Source organism: Canis lupus, chromosome 18 (assembly GCF_011100685.1).
Source record: "Canis lupus familiaris isolate Mischka breed German Shepherd chromosome 18, alternate assembly UU_Cfam_GSD_1.0, whole genome shotgun sequence".
Lineage (NCBI taxonomy): Eukaryota > Metazoa > Chordata > Mammalia > Carnivora > Canidae > Canis > Canis lupus.
Genome location: NC_049239.1, coordinates 55,762,910 through 55,779,789, shown reverse-complemented (window position 1 = coordinate 55,779,789; position 16,880 = coordinate 55,762,910). Strand labels below are relative to the sequence as shown.

General features: G+C 49.3%; 1 protein-coding gene across 4 annotated transcripts in view; it reads left to right on the top strand.

Moving 5' to 3' along the window:
* The window catches only part of LOC483802 (pepsin F-like), a 30,203-nt gene extending 13,323 nt beyond the window's left edge, over positions 1 to 16,880 (top strand). For 3 of the 4 annotated variants that reach the window (XM_038564418.1, XM_038564417.1, XM_038564419.1), the window contains 9 exons: positions 5,470 to 5,537; positions 8,434 to 8,596; positions 9,465 to 9,582; positions 9,666 to 9,784; positions 11,141 to 11,340; positions 13,361 to 13,477; positions 14,782 to 14,926; positions 15,014 to 15,112; positions 15,554 to 16,880. In XM_038564418.1, the coding sequence (XP_038420346.1) occupies positions 8,459 to 8,596; positions 9,465 to 9,582; positions 9,666 to 9,784; positions 11,141 to 11,340; positions 13,361 to 13,477; positions 14,782 to 14,926; positions 15,014 to 15,112; positions 15,554 to 15,706 (1,089 nt within the window). In that variant the 5' untranslated portion in view covers positions 5,470 to 5,537; positions 8,434 to 8,458 and the 3' untranslated portion in view covers positions 15,707 to 16,880. Of the gene's footprint in view, positions 1 to 5,469; positions 5,538 to 7,287; positions 7,356 to 8,433; positions 8,597 to 9,464; positions 9,583 to 9,665; positions 9,785 to 11,140; positions 11,341 to 13,360; positions 13,478 to 14,781; positions 14,927 to 15,013; positions 15,113 to 15,553 lie in introns of those variants that run through there. The other variant, XM_038564420.1, reaches the window with a different exon arrangement.

The window sequence follows — 16,880 nt, the reverse complement described above, 5'->3', positions numbered from 1 at the left end:
AGGTCTGCTCTTCTTAGGCTTAGTGTTCTTGGAGTAACACTAAAGGCAGAAATTTCAAATTGCAAGTTTTTTTTTTAAGATCTTATTTATTTATTCATGAGAGACACAGAGAGGCAGAGACACAGGCAGAGGGAGGAGCAGGCTCCCTGCAGCGAGCCTGATGCAAGACTCCATCCCAGGCCCCCAGGATCATGACCTGAGCCCAAGGCAGACGCTCAGTCACTGAGCCACCCAGGGGCCCCAGAATGCAAGTTTCTAAAACTTATTACACAAAATATTTCAAACCTCACAAAAGTGAAAAAGGATAGTGTCATGAACCCCATGTACCATCACTTGGCATAAAAAATTACAACACTACTCTCTAGCCCAGGCCGCCATAATGAAAGACCACAGACCAGAGGCTAGACCTGATCAGAGCCCCCTTCCTGGCTTGCAGACAGCCCCCTTCTCACTGTGCCCTCCCATGGTGGCGGGATTGAGGAAAGCTCTCTGGAGTCTCTTCTTTAAAGGTCTAATCCCATCATGAGGGCCCATCTTCATGGCCTCAGCTAAACCTAACTACTTCCCAACCAACCCACCTCCGAATACCATCGTATTGGGAGTTAAGCTTCAGCATATGAATTTGGGGGACAAGGAGGGAGACACAACTCAGTCCATAGCAATTATGCAAATCTTTGTTTTATCTTTATTTAGCTCATTTTAAAAATTTTTTGTTACTCATTTTTACTGGTGCATTTTAAGGCACAGATTACCATCTTATTTTAAGACTTTATTGTACACCTCCAAGAGGTAGATTTTTTTTAATTTTTTAAAAATTTTATTTATTTACTCATGAGAGACACACAGAGAGAGGCAGAGACATAGGCAGAGGGAGAAGCAGGCTCCCTGCGGAGAACTCTATGCAGGTCTCAGACCCAGGACCCTGGGATCACGACCTGAGCCAAAGGCTCACCCGCAGAGCCACCTAGGTGTCCAGAGTGAAGGATTTTTAAAATATATGTAACCACAATGCTATTTTATCCCAAACAAAATTACCAATAGCTTTAATGTCATCTAATGTCCTGTCTGTGGAAATTTAGGAGTTTCCCTAATTCTCTCAAAATGCCTTTTAACAGTTTATTGATTTGAATTAGGGATCAGGATCTAAAGATGTACGCATGTATTGCATTTGGTTGTTGTCTTTAAGATTTTGAATACATAAAAGTCTTACCCCTTCTTATGCTTTGTTTAAAAAGTGGGAGTGAGACGCACCTGGGTGGCTCAGATAATTAAGCAACCAAGTCTTTTTTTTTAGTTTTCTGCTTTCTTTTTTTTTTTTAATTTATTTATTCATGAGAGACACAGAAAGGCAGAGACATAGGCAGAGGGAGAAGCGGGCTCCATGCGGGGAGCCTGATGTGGGACTCGATCCCATAACTCTGGGATCACACCCTGAGCTGAAGGCAGATGCTCAACTGCTGAGCCATCCAGGTGTCCCAGCAACCAACTCTTGATTTCAGCTCAGGTCATGATTTCAGGGTCGTGAGCTTGAACCCCATGTTGAGCTCCATGCTCAACCAGAAGACTGCTTCTCTCCCTCTGCCCTACCCCCCCTCTCTTTCTCTCTAAAATAAATAAATAAATAAATAAATAAATAAATAAATAAATAAATAAACCTTTAAAAACAGGGAGTGGGTGGGGGGTCAATTATCTTATAGAATGTCCTAAGTATTGGGTTTAAATGATTGCTTCCCTTGTCCCTTTATCTACATACTTCCTAAAGACTGACAGTCAGATTCAGACTTGGGTTGAAAATTTTTTATTGGAATACTTCGTAGACAGTTCCATGGGTCTCTTACTACATTATTTCAGTAGGCACATCACTGATAGATGCTGGGGTTCATCAGATGTTATCGACTTTATCTGTTGGACTTCCCCCTTGAACCTCTTGTCTTATGGTCCCAATATCCACTGATGCTTTTCTCCTAGATCCTTTGTTTTATTAGGAACTGCAAAGGAATGATTTCCTCATTCTACCATTCCTTCTGAATTTAATTCTGGAATTCTTCAATAAAGAAGAACTTTCCTTCAGCATTATTTTTAGTTACCTGGAATATACTTCACTCAGACAAAAATAGCATAAATATTAACCATTATTTCCCTTTCTCTATCAATGTTCAGAATAAGGCAGTGCCCTAGCAATCCCCTATGGTGACAAAGTAGATGTTACATGATATTACGTGGAACTCATGGCTTCTTTGTATATTTAGTTTGTTTCTTTTGAGTTGATGTGATGCTCAAAATGTCCCACACTTGGCCAGTGGAAGCTTCTTCCTACTGATTCCTGAGCCTTTAGATAGGACTCCAGTGATCTTTGGAGGCTCCCAACTTTCTGGACTTTCAAGACGTGCTAGGCTCACCCTATGCATTTCTCCACCCAGCCCTGGAATCAGTCATCTCTTCAAGAATCCCTGATCCTCTAGTGGTAAATGGTATCTAGAGGCCACAAGCTGGGCCTCCAGATACTCTCTGCTATCACATTTATCATGACTTCTAGGCTTTTTGGCTGCCAGAGCCAGGAGATACGGCCAACTCGTGAGTAGCACAGGTCTGAGCTGTACAGGTCCACTTACACACGGCATCCTTGTAGTACATACGGTGCAGTGCTGTAAATGTGCTCTTCCATCTTTATGAACTTTTTAATAACATTTTCTTTTCTCTAGCTCACTTTATTGTGAGAATACAGTATATAATATATAATATACATGGCATACAAAATATGTGTTAATCGACTTTGTATGTTATTGGTAAGGCTTCTGGTCAACAGTAGGCTGCTAGTAGTTAAGTTACAGGGGAGTCAAAAGTTATATGCGGATTCTTAGCACCATGGGGGAGGGGGTCAGCAGCCCTAAACCCCACATTATTCTCAGGTCAACTATACATATTTTGTTAGAAACAGAAAAATAATGAATTAGTACAAACTTAGACTTCCAATTCAAGTTTGTAGATGATGGGGTTTTACTTCAACTTTTTTGTCGTGGACTTACATCTCTTTTTTCTTCTGCTGAAAGTCTTGCATCAGGACAATATTTGCAAAATTAATTACCCCACTGGCTTTGACCTCTAACTTCGGGGTTTCAAAATAACAGTGGCAACATCACCAACAATAAGGTTACTAGATGCAGTTCCAGATTTCTTTGGTTTTTTTCCTTGCTGTCCTTATTGATTATCCTTAGAAAGTACCCCCCAGTGAATGTAGAGTTAAAATTCCGCATTTTATTTAAAGCCACTTGAGGGGCCCCTGGGTGGCTCAGTGATTGAGCATCTGCCTTTGGCTCAGGTCATGATCCCGGGGTCCTGGGATCGAGTCCCACATCAGCCTCCCTGCGAGGAGTCTGCCTCTCCCTCTGCCTGTGTCTCTGCCTCTCTCTCTCTGTTTCTCATGAATAAATAAATAGGATATTAAAAAAAAAAAAGTTAAAGCCACTTGAGGGGCACCTCGGTGGCTCAGTTGGTTAAGCGTCTGCCTTCAGCTTGGGGCATGATCCCAGGGACCTGGGATGAGCCTGAGGTCAGGCTCCCTGCTCAGTGGGGAGCCTTCTCCCTCTCCCTCTGCTGCTCCCCCTGCTTGTGCTCTCTCTCCTTCCCTCCCTCCCTCTCTCTCTCTTTCTCTCTCTGTCAAATAAGTAAATAAAATCTTTTTTAAAAAATTAAGCCATCTGAGGTAATGTTGTGCTCTGTGTGGCTATGTCACCAACTTGATAACCATTGGGTTCATTTGTTTAGTTTGTTCTCAATTCTGAGAGATGTCTTTCTGATTGATGGGTTCTGTAAAACATTTACCTGGTTGCAGAGTCAAACTATAAAACAAGAAAAATCTCACTTCTATCCCTACCTTGCCCTATTAATAACTAGTCTTATTAGTTTTGGGTTTCTCTTTCCACTGATTCTTATTAAAAGTATGCATGTCTTGGGGGACCTGGGTGGCTCAGTCAATTAAGCATCTGCCTTCTGTTCAGATCATGGTATGGGGTCCTGGGATGGAGCCCCACATTGGGCTCCCTGCTCCACGGAGAATCTGCTTCTCCCTCTCCCTCTGCACCTCCCCCTGCTTGTGCTCTCTCTCCCTCCCTCCCTCTCTCTCTCTCTGTCAAATAAATAAACAGATTCTTAAAAAAAAAAAAAAAAAAAGAGTATGCATGTCTGTGTATGTAAAAGCAGCAAGCTATAAATACTGTTCTGTTCCGCCCCCTCTTTTTTTTTAAACAAATATACCCTGGAGATCTCAACTATCCCCTTCTTTTTTCCATCTGCATTATACCCAGTAGTGAGACCTGCTCTGTAGCTTATCTGATTGACATCCCCAGTTGACTGTCACTTCGGGCATGCTGCTAAGTCTTTGCTTTTGCAAATAACGTTGCAGTGCAGAGCTGGTACATACATTTTATAAAAAAAAGAATCACAGGCCCAAAATGGCATCACTTAGGCCAAGTCCCCAATGGTAGCTTTAATACATAATCTAACTGTAGTTTCAACCTCCCCTAGAAATGTAATCTTAACGAGTCAGTCAGGAATTTTCTGATTAACAAATGGGCCCTCTCCATCCCCTAAAGGAAGACCAGGTGATCTGTATGATAAGACAGCTTGGTTTTCCCCCCAAGGGAAAGCGGCCTCACCTGGAACAATTTCTTTTGCTGGTAACTCTCTTGCCCAACCCTACTTCTATGAATTCTTTCCATTTTGTACAACTCAGGAGTTCCCCTCTATTTGCTAGATAAGATGCTGGCTGATTCCTGCACTGTACACTAAAGCCAATTAGATCTTAAAAATATATGGGGTTGAATTGTTTAACAGTAGTTTATGTTTTTGCCAACATATCTTTGGATTCAAAGCCTAGAAGTAGAATCGCTACATTTAAAAAGAGCATGTGTGGGACGCCTGGGTGGCTCAGTGGTTGACCATCTGCCTTCCGCTCAGGGCATGATCCCGGGGTCCTGGTCCCTTGCATGGAGCCTGCTTCTGCCTCTGCCTGTGTCTCTGCCCCTCTCTCTCTCTGTCTCTCATGAATAAATAAATAAAATCTTTAAAAAAAAGTTAAAAAGGGCACATGTGTGTCATTTGCTAGGTGCTATCAAATCCCTTCCGTAAGTCTGGGCCACCAAAACTAAATTGCAGCAATGTGGAGAGTTGAGGGGTAAGATGCAGTGCCCCCACTCCTTCTATACCACCCAGCCTGGGCACCAGGCCCACCTCCCATTGTTCTACTCAAGACTCAGACCTAGAGAGAACTCACAGAGGAGCACCAGGTCCCCAGCAGTCTTGGAAAGAGCTGTAAAATTCCCATTCTCTTTACTTTGGCTGGAATCATACCAGCTTAATGGGTAGCTTCATACACCTCAGGCTAAGCAGAAGCTGTAGGTAAGTCTTTTTTTTTTCTTTTTCACCTTCTTTGATTGACAAGCTTATTCCTTTGTGTGTTTGGTTTGGCAGAAAAAGTGTTTCAAGCCTTGGATCCTTTTGGGGAGTTATGTCAGGTGCTCAGCAAATGAAGGTTAATGGTAAGTCTGTTGGTTGATTTGACGCTGGTTGGTGTTTCTTTACAAATGCACAGAAAACTCACATGGCTAGGATGCATTCAGTCTCTTACTCATCCAACCAACACGAATTGAACATCCTCTTAGTCTGCACTGTACTCTTGCCCCTAGGCTAGAAATAAAAACCTGTACAGCCTACATGTTGAATCCAGCCCACAGCTGCTTGAGGTTTGGCTCACACTGTTTATTAATGGTCTGTTTTGTTGTTTTTTAAGAAAGTAGTTGCTTACATTTGAAAATAAGGATTTCACATAAGCATCCAGACTTCTGACATCTCTTGAAAACTTGGCCAGTCTGGCATCAACAGCCAGACATGGCAACTCTGATGGGAACAGGGTAGAGGCTGCCTCCCTGTCACAGGCACGTGCTGCCCTTTGCCCATGCTGCCCATCCAGCCTTTCCATTCATCTCCCTCACCTCCTGGACCATCAGTTCTTGAGCCCTGCTCTAAGCTTCCCAATGGCAAGGACTGCTAGTGTCTTTTTTTTTTTTTTTAAAGATTTTATTTATTTGTTTATTCATGAGAGACACACACAGAGAGAGAGGCAGAGACACAGGCAGAGGGAAAAGCAGGCTTCCTGCAGGGAGCCTGATGCAGGATTCAATCCCAGGACCCCAGGATCACAACCTGAGCAGAAGGCAGACACTCAACCACTGAGCCACCAAGGCGTCCCTTAAATGTATTTGTTTAGGGGATCCTTGGGTGGCTTCAGCAGTTTGGCACCTGCCTTCGGCCCAGGGCATGGTCCTGGAGTCCCGGGATCGAGTCCCACATCGGGCTCCCTGCATGGAGCCTGTTTCTCCTTCTGCCTGTGTCTCTGCATCTCTCTCTGTCTCTATATATCCATCTATTTATCTCTGTCTCTCATGAATGAATAAATAAAATCTTTAAAAAATGTGTTGATGTATTTTTTTGGTAATCTCTGCACCTAACATGGGGATCGAACTTACAACCTCCCGAGATCAGGAGTTGCATGCTCTTCTGACGGAGCCAGCCAGGTGCCCCAAGGACCACTTGTGTCATATTTGACTTTGACTTTTTGACATCCAGCCCAGACCCAGCACACAGTGAGTTCTCAACAAATGTTTGTTGTGTGAATAACAGGTCTCTTGGACGCATGCATCACATTTCTTCTAACATTAAAATTATGTAAGTGTAATACTGCTCTAACTGGATCTTTGGAGCCGACTGGCATCATGAATGCCCCTGGTCTGTGCCATCCCACCACCTAAAATCATCTGTATGCCAGTGTGCTGTACTCGGTGTCTTCACAGCGACACTTGACCTCCCTTCCTCCTGGCAATCTCCTCTCCAAATGAGGACAGCAACACATGCCTCACAGGCCTGGGGGGACTACACCAGATCAGCAAACCCAAGCGTAGCACCTGGCACTTATTTTTAGGACATTATTAGCAGCACCTTTATCTCCAAGATAGGAAGAGTCTACCCACTCTTTGTTAGAACTTACGGTTTGGGATTGTTTGTTTGTTTGTTTGTTTGTTCCAGTCAAGCTCCAAGAAAGAGATCATAATAAAAATCTCTGTATTCTGTGAATTTTCTAAATCCCCTCCTCACAAACACTGATGAGGATAGAGATCTTATCAGAGAGGTTCATATGACTTATCAGGTCCACTTAGCGGCCCTCAGGGGGACAACTAGGGCAGGTCGGAGTACATATAATGAGCAACTCGTGCTGGCCATTGCATGCTCGGAACCCAAGAAGAAAGCATGAAGTGGTTTGGGGTCCTCGGGCTGGTGGCCCTCTCAGAGTGCTTAGTCACGTAAGTACAGGGACTTCAGGTGGCATCCACTCTTTTTCTGGACTCTTTCTTGCCCTCTTATTCTCCTGCTCCACCATGGGTAGAGAAGAGCATATAATCATTCCCAGACTGTCTTAAAGTTCAAGTATCTATTTATTGATCAGTAGCTTACCACGTGCACCATGGGGTCCAGGTGTCTTGAGGCAGCCCTGCAGGGTTGTACAACTCCAGGAGTGCCAGTCATATCATGAACTATGTGAAATGGCACCCCTTGGAATTGTTCAGTGCACAACCTGTGCAACTGTAGGCATGGCCCTGTCTAGGAACAGCATTTCTCCTACATTTGTTTCTAGGTCTTCTATCTGCTCTCCCTGCTCTCTCTCCATTTCCATATACATATCTATATCTCTATCTATCTATCTCTTTGTCTTTGTCTCTTTGGATGTCTCTGCATGCAAATTCTGTGTTTTTCTAGTTTGTGTCCTTCCTGTTTCTCTGTCCTCTTAATTTCTCTAATTTATTCCCCATCTCCTCACTTCCTCCATAACCCCTCTCTTCTGGTTGAGCCCTGAAAAAAAGATCAAGAGAGCTACTGATAGGCCCAGTTTTGCCTCTAACAAGCAGTGTGGCCATGCCAAGTCACCAGCTACATATAAAGAGAGGATGATTTCCACTCTACCTCCCCTCACCCCCACCATGGCTTCTTTGAGAAAAACACAATGAGATGACAGCAGCAAGAGGGATGGCTGCCTTTGTTGAGACCTCCTATCGGTCAGATGCATGATAGCCATCATTTTGCTTAACACCCCAAACATTCTATGTGAGGGAGTTATTGTCATTCCACCTTTTTGCAGGAACGACAGAGGCACAGAAAGGGCATAGGGCTTACCCAAGATCATACAACAGAACCTGTATTCAAACCTAAGTTTATTGCCATGGTCTTTCCGTTCTGTTGGGTGGCCTGTCTTGATGATGATATCATAAAGATGCCTGGAAAACACACGGTAGGATTACAGAGTGAGATGTGGCAGTTACATGTAACATGGGGCGGGCAATTACTGTCTCTCATTCATTTCTCTTTCCCAACGCTGGCTTACAGAATCCCTCTGACAAGGATCAAGTCCATGCGAGAAAACCTCAGGGAGAAGGACGAGCTGAAAGATTATCTAGAGAAGCATCCTTACAACCTGGCCTACAAGTTTGTTGAGTCTGTAGATCCAGACACAGGGGTCTATTATGAATCCATGAGGAATTACCTGGATGTAAGTGCAGTAGGCAGAATGGCTCCACAGAGCACACCCTAGGGCTCCAGCCAAGCGCTGGGGTTCACATGACTGGAGGTGTGAGCAGGGATGCTGGGGCTGGGGCTCCTGCAGGCAGAAACAAGGGGGAACAGGAACCCTTCCCAGAGGAGAAGGCACCCCCACCCTCAACTCCTGGTCTGTGGCAACCAGGTCTGGCAACGACCTGGTGGCAGGTAAATATCCATTTCAGCACCAGCGATACTTCACTGGGCACCCATGAACCACAGCACTTGGCTTGAGGGACTTTGTTCTTTCTGAACTAATGCAAATCACTGAGTTATAGTTGAAGGGGAGCCGTGTCTGCTTAAACGACAAAACCCACTGTGAACCAAGTTTGACCCCCCCGGCAGAGGCAGTGCAACCTCCACAACCCCAAGAATGACACCAGTAAAAAGGTTAAGTGCCTACGGTGTGTGAGGCCATAAAAAACTAACATAAGATCATCATTATTGTTAACAAGGGGTCTCTTCTCTTCTCCAAGAATGTATAGTACAACCTGAGAGACAGGCAATAAGTAAATGAATGTAAAAGGGTCAACTACATGGTATTGATATTATGTTTTGAGTTTAGAGGAAGGGGCCTGGAGTGACATTAGGAGGGCTGCCTGGAGGGGGAAGCACTCAAGCTGGGCCTTAGAGGGTGGAAGGATTTAGTGAGCTACGGGTGACACTGAAGAGCTTTTCAAACAGAGGCACTAGCTGAGTAGAGGCTTTAAGGGCAGTGGTTGAAAGCTGATTGCAGGAGACACGAGACACCCAAAAGAGGCAGAGGCACTGGGAGGGGCCTCGTCCAGGCCTCCTTCAGCACCCCTTCTTGGCCCCCGCAGCTAGCCTACGTTGGCACCATCAGAATTGGGACGCCCCCACAGGAGTTCAAGGTCATCTTTGACACGGGCTCGTCCGACCTGTGGGTGCCGTCCATCTACTGCTCCAGCCCTGCCTGCGGTGAGCGCCTCCAACCCCCTCTCGCGCACCCCCATCCCTTCCTCTGTCCTTGGCATGCTGACACTCACCTCCTGTGTCTGCAGCTAATCACAACGTCTTCAACCCTCTGCTGTCCACCACCTTCCGGGTCTCGGGACGGCCCATCCACCTCCAGTACGGTTCTGGGACGATGTCAGGATTTCTCGCCTACGACACCATTCGGGTAAGGTGGAAACCCAAAGCTAGGGCAGGCTGGTCCTATAAGTGACTGCTTATAGGGCCAGATGTAGGGTCAGGGGGGAGCACCTGTCTTTCCCAAAGCCTCCCAGCAGCTGGCTGCCTGCCCTGCACGGCTGTGTCCCTAGGAAGACAGTACTCTCCCCCCGGCCCCCCTTCCAGCTGACACACAGACTCCTAGAACAGCTACCCCAGAGAGCAGGTCATCGTGCTGGTGGACCTTAGGGCCAAGGATTTGCAGCTTCTTTCCCCTCGATTAGCTCAAGGCTGATTTTGCTGGGAACAGGGACAGCAATGCGGAAAACCACCTGCTTTTATATTCTCAGACTGTGCCAGGCATGGTGCTGGGTGCTTTTGTTGTAAGAACTTGTTTGAGCCTGTGTCAGCCCAATGGGCAGCCACTGCTACTGCCATGAGGCAGATGCAAGCACCGAGGTATGGGGAGAGTGAGTGCCTTTCCCAAGGCACTCCGGTCACGCACCTGCTAAGAGGCAGAACTGGGATGCGAAGCAGGACTCATACCCTTGGAAGATGCTTTGGGGGAGAGGGCAGAGAGGGCTCCAGGCAAAAAAGCAGAGGCCGGGGCAGCCTGGATGGCTCAGCCGTTTAGCCTGCCTTCGGCCCAGGGCGTGATCCTGGAGACCCGGGATTGAGTCCCATGTCGGGCTCCCTGCATGGAGCCTGCTTCTCCCTCTGCCTGTGTCTCTGCCTCTCTCACTCTGTGTCTCTCATGAATAAATAAAATCTTAAAAAAAAAAAAAAAAGGAAAGAAAAGAAAAGTGGAGTCTGCAGCAGTGGAAGGGCCCTGAGAAATGGGTTCTTACCTTTGGGGGACTTTGAGGCTCTAATAAAAACTGTGGGCTGCCTCCCCTAAAGTGCCTGAACACACACACACACACACACACACACAAGCATATTTCCCACACAGAATTTTCATAAGAGCCCTGATGGCTGCGTGGTATAATAGCATGTCTATGTCCTTGGTGGACACAGAATCCACAACGATTTGCAATAAATTTGCTCCATTTCTGTCATCAGAGTAATGCCCAAGAGGAGACTGTCCTCCTCTCTCTTCCTTTTGTCTTCAAATGTGAACAACTTGGCCCCATTCTGCATCTGTTTCTCCACCTGTAAAAAAAGGGATGATGTCAGCAAGAGGAGTAGTGTTGGTTAAAACCCACACAGCCCACGCAGACAGAGCCTGTACCTCATGCCAGCGGAGGTCCCCGAGGGCACTACCATGCCTGGGTTTTCCTCTGCGGTGTTCGTGGCACATGCCTGCCCACCTCCACCCAGCCCCACTTTCTAGCCCTCTCCCTGGTAACCCTCTCTTCTCCTATAGTTCGAGGGCCTCGTTGACGAGTCTCAGGCATTTGGCCTGAGCCTGAGGGAGCCTGGCAAGTTCATGGAATATGCAGTTTTCGATGGCATCCTGGGCCTGGCCTACCCCAGCCTCAGCCTCCAAGGGACCATCCCCATTTTCGACAACCTGTGGAAACAAGGTCTCATTGCTCAGGAGCTCTTTGCCTTCTACTTGAGCAAGTAAGTCTGGGCTGGACGAGCCTTTTGTCCAAATCAGCTTAAGATGCTTCCAAGTTACATGATAAATTGTAGATTACTTGATCTTGAAGTTTCTTGAGACCAGGGGTCAGCAGGCTATGGCCTGGGGGCCACGTCTGGCCCACCACCTGTTTTTGTAAATAAAACTTTATTGGGATGCCACCATGCTCGTTTCTTCCCATTCTGTCTGTGGCTGCCATTGCTCTACAGTGGCAGCAGGGAGCAGTCACGATGGATATCATGCAGGCTGCAATTCCTGAAATCATGATGATCTGGCCCCTTCTACAGGAAGATTTTCCTGGCCCCCTTTTTCCAAGTCGCGCATTTGACCAATGGGAGAACCCAGGCTCAGAGAAGAGCTTGGTACAAGGTTGGCCAGGCAGGTGCTCGTCGTGGCAGGACCTGATCTCAGCCTGTAGGATTCTCCCCCATGGTGGGTGGTCAAGTCATCAGCAGATCTCTGGTCCCTGGGCTCAGTAGCAGGAAGAGCTGAAGTCCCCTGTCTGGTTAAGGGTCTGGGGCAGGGGAGAAGCACAGAGTAGAGGAGGACCCTTTTGACAGGCTGTACCTTCCTCACCAAGGGTGGAGTTTGACCCAGAGATGTGTGTAGGAGGCAGAGTGTGGTGGAGGCTCTAGAGGGACCGGAGTTCAAACTTCAGCTATATACACGAACAGAAACAAGCTGCTGAACCCCTCTGAGCCTCAAGAATTCTAGCCCCAGTCAAAGAAGATTTGTTCGACCAGTATTTATTGAGTGTCTACTCTGTGTTGGTGAAGGAGACAGGCAGGAGGCAGAGGAGGCAGGGAAGAAGTAAATACATGAGTAAAGGGAAAAGATAACTCTGGATAATACTCGATTCTGTGGCCGCAACAGGCCAAGGTGATAGAACAGACAGTGAGTGATAAGTGTGGATGTAGAGGGGCTACAGCAAAGGCCTGTCTCTGAGCTGAGTCTCTGTGATGGGAGAGGGCCCGGCTGCAGAGGCAAAGTCCCGGGCAGAAGGGAAAACCTGTGCAATGGCCTGAAGGAGCACCCAAGGACCAGCAAGGGAGCCAGTGCGGCTGGAACAATGCAGGAGGAGGGGAATGGGGATGGAGCATGGGGGGGCGGGGGCTGGGGGGGGCTGGTATTGCAAGGGCGAGGCTACTCTGGGGTTTTGCTCTGTGTAGGAGTGGAGGCCTCTGGCAGCGATTAGGCCAGGAATAGACTTGATCCAATTTACATTTGTGAAAGCTCACTCTGGGTGTGCCCTGGAAAATGATGCAGTGGAGTGGAGGCAGGGAGGCCAGGGGAGAGGCTTCAGCAGTCTCTTTAGGAAACAGAGGGTGGCAGCTTGGTCCAGCGAGGTAGAGGGAAGAAGGAGAATAATGGACATATTCGGGATATGTGTTGGAGGAAGGGGCAACAAGACTTGCCCTTAGATTTGCTGTGGAAGGAAGGAGAGGGGTGGGCAGAGATGTGTCCTCCCTCACTAACATATTAGCGTGCTCCCAGGACCTGCTCCCTAATTTGTAGGAATGATGCAAAACAAAAACAGGAGGCCCCAGCAGAGAGGTGGGAACTTGCTAAGCCTGGGGCTCTTTCCTGAAAGAGGCTTTTCTGAAAGAGGACAGGCCAGACCTCTCGGGCTGCCTGCCGTGCCCTCCAACTGCATGGCCGAGTGCTCTGGTGGCCGAAGGGGACAGGCAGAGGGGGTGGTCAGAGCCAGCCCTGCTGCCTGACTGTGCAGGTTCGAACTCAGCCTCACCGTCCACTAGCCAGGCCCTAACCCCTCCGTGCCTCAACCTCCCTGTGTGTAAAGAGCAGGGGAGCACCTACTCCACAAGACTTTGTGACATGTGAACAAGTAAGCTGTGAAGAGTGAAGGACACAAGTGAAGAGTGTGCCCTTAGACGGTGCCTGGTGTGTTTGCTGAGCTTGGGAAAAGCATCCTGCCCCCTCCCCCATCACTTGCCCACCCAGTGAGCTCTTCCTCCCCCCCTCCCCCCCCCCCGCCCCCAGAAAGGAGGAGGAGGGCAGCGTGGTGATGTTCGGAGACGTGGACCACTCCTACTATAGGGGAGACCTCAACTGGGTGCCCGTATCCAAACCCTTCTACTGGCAATTATCCATGGACAGGTGAGTTCGTCCCCCTGAGGGTGGCTCCGGGTGATCCTCACACACGCACACACGTGCAGACACGCGCAGACACACGGACATAGCCCCCTGCCTCATGACAAGGCCCTGACCAAGCTGAGGGCTCAGTCCTGAATCTCGGTGCACGAGGAAAGGGGAGGTGGAGGCCCTACAGACCTGGGAAGCTGAACTCCCTCTGGCAAGAGGGGCAGGTGGAGGTGCGCATCCACCTACTGGGAGCGGGCGGAGGTGGAAAAGGGGATGGGGGGGAAGTCCAGCAGCCTGACAGGGTTCCTAGTACACGGGACAGGCAGTTTGAAAACAGGGAAAGTCCTGGGCGAGCCAAGACGGCTGGTCACCCTAGGGAGAGGCTGCCCAGCCGGGGAGAGGGGTCTTCTTCATTCTGGAGGTCTGAAAGCAAATCACATGAGGCGCCGCCCCACCACCCCCTCTCGGCCTGAGCATACAGTGCGGCAGAGAGCATCAGAAAGCAGGGAATCAACCTGAGAACAAGGAGGCGATAGCTCATGTGATTCTGTGTGACACCAGCACACAAAAGCTTAAAATGTCCTTTGGAAGCTTCCACAGCTGGTGTCCTGCCCCCTGAGCTAGATAAGGTGTTTCCTGGCCAGGGCCCTGGCATGTGAGCTGGGAGCTGGTGGAGAACAGCCTGTGGCTCTCTTCCTGTCATTCTGAGCACCTGCAGCAGGAGAACCTGCATCTGCCCTGTGACCCCATAGTGAGCCAGACACCAGATACAGAGCTCTCACTGTCCCTCTCTCACTTACTGGTTCATTCATTCATTCAACAAACTCATGTTGAGCATCTGCTATGCGCTGGACACTTGAGGGAGGCCCTGAGGAGAGAAATTGCTCTTACATCTAACAGGGCAGATGCACATGAAACAAGTCACACAAATAATGAATTACTGTCTTGATATGTGCCAGAAGTGAGTATAAGGATGCCGAGGTGACCGAGAGAGGAGGCTGATTTAGTCTGGGGATAAGACTTCCCTTAAAAAGTGACAGTGAAGCTGGAACCTGGAAGACGAGGAGAAATTAGCCAGACAAAGGGAGTGGGGATGGTTCTAGAAAGGGACACCGGCCTATGCAAAGGCCCTGAGGCACCAGAGAGCTTGGGACATTCAAGGACTGAAAGAAGTCAAAGAAGATCAGTATGATCAGAACAAAGAGAAACAGCTGGAAGGCCTGAGCTGAAGGGCTGCTCTGGATCCAGCCAGGGAGGGGGTGGTAGTGAAGGGAGCCCCAAGCGTGACCCTGGAACCTGCTTTATCCTCCGTCTCTCAGCATCTCCGTGAACGGAGCGGTAATTGCATGCAGTGGTGGCTGCGAGGCCATTATTGATACGGGAACCTCGTTGCTGATTGGCCCACCTAGTGTTGTCCTCAACATCCAGAAGATCATCAATGCCAAGCGGTCCTACAGTGGCGAGGTGACAGGTCATGCCGCAGGGCCCTCTGGGGTTCTCCATACACTAAGGGCCAGTTGGGCCAACCTTCTCTCTCCCTTTCTCTGACAGTACATGATTGACTGCAGCACCATCAACACCCTACCCGACATTGTCTTCGCCATCAATGGCGTCAACTACCCAGTGCCAGCCAGTGCCTACATCCGGGAGGTGAGGGGCCAACCCTGGGGCCAGGTCCTCAAATCTGGGACTTGCAGGAATGTTGGGGTAGCAGCCAGAAGGAGGAGCCCCCTGGAGCCCAAGCCACACCATAGCAGATGTGGCCGAGTGGCAGAGGAGGGCCACGTGGGTCTGGGAAGGCTGCCTAGAGGAGCTGAGTTCGGTCTTAAGGGGTGGGTAGGGGGTGAGGGTAGGGGCGAGGAGAGAAGGAAAGGCAGTCTCTGTGGAGGGAACAGCCGAGAATGTGAGTCACAGGAAAGACACAGGACCCAGGCAGTCCTGGCTCCTGGATGGGCACCCACTTTTCAGTTGCTGGGAGAGCCAACCGGCTCAAAGGAAAGGAGGGAGAGGAAGCGGGGAGGCACTGGCTGTTGAAGGGGAGGCTGCAGGTGTGGGCGCAGTCTGACTGGTGAAAATTTCTGCCTCCTCCAGGGTCAGGAGGGCACCTGCTACAGCAACTTTGATGAGGGCAGAGGCGGCTTGTTCGTCTCAGACTCCTGGATCCTGGGTGATGTCTTCCTGAGGTTGTATTTTACCGTCTTCAACCGAGGGAACGACACGATCGGCCTGGCTCCAGCGGTGTAAATGCTGGGACTGCTCAGGGAAGCAACCACGCCGTCCCCCCCCCCACACACACACACACACTCGGGGCATTCCTGCCCAGGTGCCCGCCTGAACTCTGTCTGCGGCTCCGTAAAGCCCTGCTCTCCGTGGAGAATCAAAGATCTCATTTTCCGTGGAGCCCCTCTCTCCGGATCGGGGAGGTGCCTCAGAAACAGGCAGGACTGCAGAATCTGGTCTGGACCACGAGTGAGAGGAGCCCAAAGCCAGCTGGCCTCAATGAAGAGGGCGACTAACGCCTGGAAGGCTACTGGGGACCCAGGATGCGGGAATCAGAGCAGGTCCAAGGGCTCGGGAACCCAAGAGATCAAACGCTGCCAGCTCATTCTTTCTCTCCCTTCCCTCATCTTTGATCCTCTTCTCCTGGCAAGTTTCTTTCCTCAGTCTTCCATGTGTCCTCGGGGCTTTCTAGCCTTAAGGGATGCAGACCGAAAGGAAGAAACCCTAGAAAGGAGCTGAGTACCCAGGGGGGCTCTGATCGGTGCCCGTCAGGCTGTGTCCGACCCTGGACCAGCCACTGTGGGCAGGCTCTGGGGTACTCTGACTGGTTCTCCTTGGGCACGTGGCCTCCCCAGTGCCAAGGGTGTGATCGACAGTTTCATACCCAACCACGTGGGCCCCTGAGCTGAGGAGGAACAGTCCCCGAAAGAAGGGGCCGAGGTGCGTTCTAGACAGCTGGGAGAGAGTCCACGCCAACACCACCAATATCCGCCACCTCCACACCCAGAGGGACGGTTGAGGATAGTAAAGGTAGATTCTATTTTCCGATCGCAAAAGCCTAGTTGGCAGTGGCCTTCTGCCCCCGGGGGCTCTGAGTGAGGTCCTTAAGACTCAGATGGTCCCACTCTGGCCACCCATGAGTGCCAGGTGGAGAGAACAACAGGCACTAGTAGGAGGCCCGAGGACTATGGGCTTTCTCTTTGGGGGAGTCAGGGAAGGTTGGGTGAGTCGGCATTGACCTCAGTCTTGCCCCAAACCCTGCAGCTACTGTCTGTGTGAGATCTACTCTATGTCCACGGTTCTGTCCTAGTCCCTTCAGGATGGCAGAGGAGCACGATGTGAGCTCGTGGAGGGGGAGGCCAGACTTGGTAATGTCTTCAAACAAACAATAAAAATTAAAAACTGGGCTCAATGAAGA